Source organism: Trachymyrmex septentrionalis, unplaced genomic scaffold (genome assembly GCF_001594115.1).
Source record: "Trachymyrmex septentrionalis isolate Tsep2-gDNA-1 unplaced genomic scaffold, Tsep1.0 scaffold101, whole genome shotgun sequence".
Classification (NCBI taxonomy): Eukaryota; Metazoa; Arthropoda; class Insecta; order Hymenoptera; family Formicidae; genus Trachymyrmex; species Trachymyrmex septentrionalis.
The window spans coordinates 1587192-1596744 of record NW_017304136.1 but is presented as its reverse complement, the minus strand read 5'-3'; the positions used below and the strand labels follow the sequence as shown (position 1 = coordinate 1596744).

At 34.3% G+C, this 9553-nt stretch overlaps 1 protein-coding gene across 1 annotated transcript in view; it reads right to left on the bottom strand.

Moving 5' to 3' along the window:
- Nucleotides 1-4314: 4314 nt before the first annotated feature.
- LOC108756464 overlaps nucleotides 4315-9553 on the bottom strand; it is an 11320-nt gene continuing 6081 nt past the window's right edge. The window contains exon 7 of the mRNA XM_018500305.1: nucleotides 4315-8314. Coding sequence (XP_018355807.1) covers nucleotides 4384-8314 — 3931 coding nt within the window. The 3' untranslated portion in view covers nucleotides 4315-4383. The remainder of the gene's footprint in view (nucleotides 8315-9553) is intronic.

Below are 9553 nucleotides of genomic sequence, written 5' to 3'. Positions count from 1 at the left end.
TATATATATATATTTATACTTACATATATTACTTACTATAATTATATCTGACGATAACATAGTTGTGATGCATAATTTTGACGATTATCATCGCAACGATATAAATATAATAATTATGATCAAATACTTACATCAACAAATTTGTTATCATAATTGAGCTACACACTTATAATACACAATTCTGTTATTATTATTTTACAACTATTATAATTGCCATATTTTTAATTATGATACATATATAGTATAATTATGGCAACACATGACAATTAATATTCAATTAGTTATTATTAATAATGGATTATTAATAACTTCTTTTTTATTTAAACTTTGTAATTTCTTTCGTGATTTCTATCTTTTAATTTCTTCCCTTTTTTTATCTTTAAATCTCTTTGAAATTTTGACCATATTTATTTTGAAAAACTCACTTTAGATTTCAAAATCTAAAAAAAAATAGATTAGTCTAATAGCGATTTATGATATATTAATAACTCTATTATTTTCTAATAACTTACATCCAGAGAGCTATAAAAAATAGATAGCCAATCTGTATAATAGGATAATAATACATACAAGAGGAACCCCAGAAGTGTTCATCGAGTTTTACAATGACAATTTTTTGGTGATTCTTAAGGCCAAAAAATATATACATATCGCGATATTTATCAATATGCGGCTTTGTTTTCTCGTTTATAAATTTGTTTAAATTGAAAAATTGAACAATCCAGCGAATCGGATTCGCATTCGAAGTTCGGTAACTTTTCTTTCTCTTTAAAATATGTATTTTGTTACTTTTTTTCAAACAATTCAAATATCGATATCATACGATTTCCTACAAAAACAATATTAAAACATTTTCGAATGGTTAAAAAATTAGTTTTACACACGAAAACTATTAACAGCACATATGTTTCAAGACAACGGAGTCTCGAAATACTCTATTTATTAAAAAAAAAAGAAGCGTTTTCTTCCAAATGTTCCTTGATAAGCTTTTTTTTTTTTTATGAAGAACAATGTGATCTACATTTTTCAGATTTTCAAAAATTTATAACTCGAAAACAAAACCGCATGTTGATAAACACCACAACACGTATATTTTTTTTCAAAATTCACTAAACAAAATTGGCATTAAAAAACTCAATGAACACTTTGGAATTTCCCTTATTAGTGTGGAATAATACTTTAATAAGCATTAAATCTCTGTTTTATTTAGAAAAGCTGATGACACATAAAAACAGTTAGCTCTATAAAAATAGTTAGTTTAATAGCGAAATTATATGTAAGAATGATCGTGATATGGATTCCGCGTATTTTGGTAACTTTCAACGCTCTCGTTGTTGTTGTTGTTGCTACTATTGTTGCTAGCGACCATGCTAGTATCCTGATTAAAATCATTAGTAGCTCGATTAGAGTTTATAGCAGAAAGAAGAAGCCGGGGACCACAGGCTCGGATTGGATGAGTAGCAACGAGACAGTCAACTATCTGTCTTATAGTAGGCATGCAGGTTTTGTTGTATCCTGGAAAACACACATCACATGCTCCATCAGAACTGAAAAAATGCATACCGACGTCACGTCGTCTTGGGTGTTAAATTTTAAATTTAAGAGATTAATATTTATAAATTGATACCAGAAAAACTTTATCACAAGAGATAGACAAAAAAATTCAAGATAAAGTTTCATATTTCGTAACATGGATGTTAAAACAAGAGATATTCGATTAAAAAATTATTAACTAATATTATATAAAAATATTTTTCAATTCTAGCTTCAGTAATTACAAATAATTTGAAAAATCACAGAATATGAGAACATATAGTAACACTGAGAGCGTTCAACAAAAATTTTCGAGATATTTTATATGCATACAACCCAAAAAGACGGACATCTGATTGTTATAGCAAATACGCACAGACGATCATCTAAAAACTCAGATGTAAATGTGTAGGAAAAACGAACAGGATTGAAGTTATATCACATGCATTTTTAAATCGCGAGCAGGGGGGCAAAATGTAACGAGAAATACAATGGACAGGGAGAAGTCATCAAATCGTAAGCTACATAATATACAAAATAAAAATAATAGAAAAGTTTATCAAAATAGTAGCTAACTATCAATTACGGCTAACAATCAATTTTAACACAATCGAATGATTTATTAGGACTCATCATCCTGTGATAATCTTGATATTTTTTACGACAATAAAAATGAAAAAAGATCTAAAAAGACTGAAAGAACTTATCACTGATGGCTTCGCTTTAATTTTCATTTGAACCCTTAGATATTCCTGATGCGATAATCGAAATGACATCGAGCATAAAAGAGATTCATTAGGTCCAAAGGATCAAAGAGATTCATTGTAAACGGTTTTACTTTAGCCTTTACTTGGATCTCTCCCTTCAAGTGTTCTTGTTGCGGGAATCGAAATCAGAGTCCGAAAGGATTAAAAATGCTCCTTGTCGGTGATTCCACATTAACATTTAAAGGCATTCTTGGTGTACTAAAATGGGGATTATTTATCAGTTGAACTCATTGAATGTATTTCTCAAGCAATAAAAATGCGCAACATCACATGCAGTAAAGGGAAACAGAGCCCAATAGACTTCTCACAAAGTCATTAAATATAAATTGGATGAATGTTGGCATTCTAAATACTTAGTGTTAATGTAGTTGAATCTAAAAAGAATTACAAAACATTATCTAAAAACATCAAGCCACAAAGGAGGGGAGCAATAGCGCTATAATACTGAATACGCCCTGTATGCAATTAAAGTGAAAAAAGTATGCTATATACGCTCCCGAACCACACGAAATACTTCTTTGTTATAGTTCCGTAATAATATAATACTTAGCATTTGCATGCACAAATAAATGGACATACAGACATATGGGTAAAAAGTTAAAAAATGCGTATGAGCTTATTAATAACTACGGTATAATATAAATTTTTCATAATCTTTTGGGCACATCTCACTACTTTTCACATGTAAGATGCCCAAAGAAACGTGAAAAACGAGCAAATGTTTTGAAACTGATTTTCTTGACAAAAATGTTAACACTGTGCTTAAAATATCTTTTTAACTTTCAACATGTTTAGTAACAATTCAAACATGTCCATTAAATCGTTAAATTATAATTAATAGTATCACTCTCGTTAAATATACCTTGGTGGGATTAATGATTAAATTTTACACTTGGAAGAACACCTGGATGATCATCTGGGGTAACATATGGAAGAACATCTGAAAGAGTTTACCTGAGAGAGAAGCAATATATTAAAAAAATAATAATTTCTTCAATTTTTCGGAACGCTCTATAAAATTCAGAGTGAAGCGCTATCCTTTAATCGATGTATCGCTTTGTCACTTATAGCTATAATTGTTCTGTGCAATATTGACTGTAATATTACTAAGATTGTCTTGTTGTGTCTTATGCAACTCTTGCGTAAATCATCCAACAATTTCTCGATTATCCATATCGAGAATAACAATTTCTTCCGTTGGTCCTTCCTATCGATACCGAGCTATCGATTTAAAGTTGTATCTTATATTAATAACACAACTATCACAATAATTATGTAATACTGTAACGGCGCAATATTTAAGCCGAGCTGTCATAATAGCAAAATTTGCTTCGTCTATACTTTTCATAATAATTAACGTGAAATTTGTCTCTTTGTTAAATTAATGTTATTAAATATATATTGTATATTAAGTAATCGTTAAATCTTTCTTAATTATCAATTAATTAATAATATATCAAGCAATTAATCAATATTAATATTTGTTTCGTAATCTTGCGTAATGTGTTACACAAATGCGTACATTACATTATATTTAATCAATTATACAAGATACTTCATAATTATACGTTTTATTTATAATTATTATAAATTTAATTAGTAAAATTCATAAAAAGAAAGATCTTGATCATTTTATGAATTCTATTAATTGATATCTTATATAATGTTTAAATATAATTATATACATATATTATCTCATTTAAAAGATTTATCGGCTTTTATGAAAGTAGTTGTACATACGCGGATATACTTGTGTACAAAAACCGATGAAGCTTTCATATAACAATTAAATCTATTATTTAATATATTTCTAAATTTCTATACCGCATGCGCACGCACTTGTATATATATTTTTCGATTCTAATCACTACAGAAAAATTTCGCACTTTCTCTTTTCGATTATTTACTTATTCAATTTATATAATATTAAAAAAAAATCTTTTCTTTCTATAAAGGTTGTTGTTGCACATACTTATTATTCAATGCAAAACGGTATCTCTTAATATATATATATATATTGTATTATCTTTTCATGTAATTTCTAATATACCAGCTGCACAATGTATCCAATTACCAATTCTGATTATAAGGCAGTTTCCTTCTCGCTAATAATCTTGATTCCATGTTGTGTGAGAATCATCTTCACCTCTTCCTTATCTCGAGTGTTTAGTTTCTGGGCTGAGTCTTCAGCTTCATTTTCCTTTCCTAGATTTTCCGTCTGTAAGTTTAAATTATCGATGGATTTATTCAGCCGATCTTTGCAGACATTGTCGGCCGATCTCTGCAAAGATTTTGATCTTCTCGAGTCTCTCGATATCTGTAGATTATCAGCAGATCCAATCAGCGTTGTGTTCTTTGCAATCGTGAGCACTTTATCGCTTCCCTTCGAAGATATCTTTGCCAATTGAAGACTATCTACCGAAGAATATCGTCTCTTATCTTGTGCATTTCCGCTAGAATCTTCCTTTTTCCTGAACAAAGAACCTTTGCGGTTGACCTTCCTGGTTCCGCTCGTTAAAATCGCGATCTCATCTTTGGGTATGAAGTATAATTCCCGTGGCTGATCTCTGTTCATCGAAGAGCCGTGAATAAACAGAGACTGTGATTTCGGTCTTCCAGGATCCTTGATTCTCTCTTTATCAGAAATCCTGCTTCGATCATCAGCCGATTCAGTGCCGCTCTGAAAGCCACAGTTCTCAATCTCGAAGCTATCGTCATCATCTTGATGTGACTCAATCATCTTGAAAGTATACCTATCAGCCGGTAATGTAGAATCCTGATCAAAACTGCCATCCACCTCGCCACAGATTTTGCAAAGCTCGCAGGGAATCTCCTGAATCTTTCCTTCAAGATCGTCAGCAGATTCCTGGAGATTAAGCGAACCACAGATGTCACATTCGATAGAATCGTCATCATCGGCCAGCGAACTGCACGTTGATCTGAGCGTATAGAACGTTTCCTGATTCGGGCTGCTTACTTCCTCCTCCGTTCGGAAAGTGATCTCATTCATATAACAGCAGATCGAGCAGAACTCGTCCGGAATGTCAAGTTGCGAGCCACTACTATTCGTCTTCGTTGGTGGTACACCCAGAAATACCTCCTGGATGCGTTTGATTGACTCATAGCTTTTCGACTTCTTCGAGAACGCGTCATCTTTCTTCGGCTTCTGTGTGGATGTTTCATCGGACACGATCATTGAGTCCAAGCTGCCTTGAAGAGGTACGTTATAACGTCTCACTTTCCTCGTATACACATCTTTAATCTCATTAAAGTCACACTTCGTTTTATTATCAGCGTCTTTTGCCGTTTTTATTGTTTCTTGTGCTTGTCCTTTGTTTTCGTTCATTTTTACAGTCTTCTGAGTTTGAGTCTTTTTCGGGCTCCTTACGGAAGACGTTTTCGAGAAATGAGAGGGATCTTCAATCCGCGACGTCTCTCGATTATCAGTATATCGATTTTGCTTCTTCAATTCGCTCTCGGAATCGTTTTTGGAACTCTTCGAATCCAGAAAAACTTCCTCTAATTGAGTGATAACACGATCGTTGATAGATCGATCGTAATCTTTCATATCTTCACTTCTATAAAAGATTTGACTCTTCTTTTTGGGACTTTTTGTACTTATAGATATTTTTGACGACTTTTGGGATGCCTTCCTAGATCGAGACATCTCTCGATCACTGATAGATTTATCATGATTCTTCATTTCGCGCTCACTTTCGTCAGTCTGAAGCTCGTCGACTGTTCTGGGGCTCTTCGTCTTCATAGAGGATGATCTTGAAGAATCTTGGAAGACTTTTTCTGCACGAAACGTTTCTCGATCCTTAACAATTTGTCCTTTTTCCTCGATGTCTACATCGTAAATCTGTTCTTCCGTGTTTTCGGAGTTTTTCATCTTCGTGGAAGAATTTTGGAATGCTTCAGATTGAAATGCCTGTGGATCGTCAATGAGTCGACATTGCTCCTTGATCTCGACGTCATGAATTTGACCGTCTTTGATCTTTCTTGGACTCTTACGAGAGTTTACGATCGATTTTAAGTATTTGCCATCTATCTCGAGACTCGAATCGCAAGATGTCATCGGTTTTTCCAAGGAATGCGTGTCCAATTCTGATCCTTTTTCTATTCTGCTCATCTTGTCAGTCTCTTGCAACATTCTAAATATTTCTTTTATCTGTTCTTCGCCTTCAAAATTATTATCCTTATCATTTACCTCTACCACTGAAAGTGATTCTTCCACGATATATTTCAATTGATCTGCTTCGTCAGAAGATTTTGTGCGGTTATCACTCTCGCGATCGTTTACAAAATCTACATTATCTGTCACGTCTTCTATTTGACCGTCAGCGTATTTCGTCAAATTCAATCTGGCAGTATATGTAGTTTTCTTATTTTCTTCTTCATCCTCGTCGAAACCATATTGGCTAAGGCGATAATCTTCCTTATCTACGCTAAAATCGGAGAGAGCACATTCGTGGCGACCGTCCAGTGACGTCATTGAAACATTTAGTGACGAAGTTATTGCCTTAGCATCTAGATATTTAGTTCTATTTGATTCGAAATCGACTATCTCTTTTCTAGAGTCGATTCCCACATCGTCAACTTCGATGTTATTCTTCATATCTCCCTCCGCATTAAGTTCGGTTAATTCTGTATCATTTTTACCTACCTTATCTACCTGTGAACTTTCTTTAGACTTATTCTTTTCCTCGTCAAGCTTAATTTTAAGCTCATTTGTAAGTTTTTCTATCATTAACCTACGGTCGTCCTTTAATGTAAGTATGCCATGACTAGAATGAACAGGCTGTACCTTAACAACATCGGTAAACTCTACTTCTACATTAACCATTTCTTTGTTGCTAACGTCAACTTTTCTATCTATAACACTTTTTACTATCGACTTGGAACTCTTCTCCGATCCAACTCTCCTAAATCTAGACCGATCCGAATTTACTTTGTCACTGATTGCTTCTACCGTAGATCTAGTTTCTTTCAGTGCGTTCTTATCATCTAAACCTAACTCTGCATCCATGATTCTTTTCTCAAACATAATTTTTCTATCGCAAGTTTCAACTCCATCATTAGCAGCACTTTCTCTTTTCGGCCAACAACATTCTCCCAATCGAAGTTCGCCAGAACTCGACTCGCTAGATTGAACCTTCATTATTAATTTGCAATCGTCATTCGAATCTAAATCTACGTCAGTGACTTCTATCTTAGATTTCAAATTCTCTTTTTGCTCAATCTCAATTTGACCCTTTGCTACACTTTTTATTATTGACCTAGAATATTCTTTTGGCACGAATTCATCAAAACTTGGTTGATCGGATGAAACCTTCATGATTATCTCACTCGAACCTAAATCTACATCAATAATTTCCGCTTTAGATCCCAGATTCGACACTTCTTTATCACTCGTAATATCGTCTACTGTCAACCTACGATCGTCATTCGACACCAATTCACCAGAATTCGAAGAAATTTTTACTATTATCTCGTGATCATCATTTAAACCTAAATCCACATCAATGATTTCCGTCTTGGATTTGAAATCCGAGACCTCTCTCTGTCCACTAACTTTACCCCCGGCACTATCTACCACCGAACTACGACCCTCTTCTGACGAAAGACCAGCCTGGGACTTCGCCATCGGCTCGTCAAACGCACCTACCTCGTCTAAAATTCGCGCGACGCCGGTTGCGCTGGCGATGATCTGTTTCGCCTGACCGGGATATGCGACTCTAGATACATGCTTGATGTTGCCATTGTCGGCGTTGTTGCTGATCACGCTAACGAATTGCTCGCGAATCTCATCGAGCCCGCCACCATTACCCGCAGCGTTTTGCAGGTTTTTGCGTAGTACCACCGCATCCGGCACATCAATTGACGCAACAATCTCGACTGGGCTCGGCGAGCCCATGGTTACATCGCTGGGTGACGGCGTTAGCAATGCAGTTAGGTATCGGGGATCTATGTGCAAGTAATTGTTCGCATTCGGCGACGACAATTCCAACTTACTTCAGTGTCCAATCGGCAGCGGCAGCGTGAAAAACATGATGATTCTTTTATAGAATATCACTTTCGTTCATTACGTCACATTCTAGCACAACATAATTTAGTCGCGTGGGCTACGTTTTTTTTATTTATAATTAAAAATTATTAAATAATTGCATAGGAAATATATGATTTTCTAGTCCACAGAAATATAAACAAAATGGCGAAAGAAATGTCATACCATTTGATGTGTGTGTGTGTGTGTGTGTGTGTGTGTGTGTGTGTGTGTGTGTGTGTGTGTGCGCGTGCGTGTGCGTGTGTGCGTGTGTGTGTGTGTACGTTTGGTAGTGAAAAATTCGAGAGAATAACTACTAAGTGAAATATTGTCCCATTACATAATTTCATGATTTCATATGATTTCATTTGATTATAAATAATTTTTTCCTCTGCATAGTCATTTAGAAGTCATTTAGAAAAATATATGATTTTTTTAATATTATACAATAATTTCTCGTGATTGTGTATGTAATTATCAGATTATGCAGAGATTCCATATGAATTTTATAATGATTTTCTCTATCCTAAGATTAAAATTAACTCCTTGTGGTCCTGGCAGAAGGGCTCTGATATTCGCGGCGACGTTCTTGATACAAGTCTGTACGCAGCTAAACAGGGACGTTACGATCATTTCTTTGATGTGGCAGTAAAAAACCGACTCTCACCCGATCGGCCCGATGTTATGCGGTAATGTTCGCAGCAGCGTTCGAGACACCGTCCATACATTTTGTTCGCAACGACGTTTGCAACGGCGTTCTGTTACAAGTCAGTACGTGATTTTATGCGGTGATGTTCGTGGCAGCGTTCTGTTACAAGTCTTAACAATTTTTTCAGAATTTTTTACGCGGCTTAAGAATTTTTTCAGAATTTTTTATCTACTTTTTAGTACTGCATTTTCTTATTTTTACCAACATGAGAAAGTACGGTATTTAAAAAATCTAAAAAAATTCTGAAAAAATTTTCAAAACTTTATGAGAAAAAAATAAACAATTTTTGTCTCTCGCTATTTTTCCGATAGTATTTGATTAAAAAATTATTGAAAACCAATATTTAGCGATTTTTAGTAAATTTTAGTAGTCTCGTTAACTATTGCGAAAATTGCAAAATGCTAGAGGACTTTTCGATTCAGTTTAGTCCGCTCTATCTACACAAAAGCGCTTGGCAAAAACTTACAGGACACTCTGTATATATGTACATAATATGTG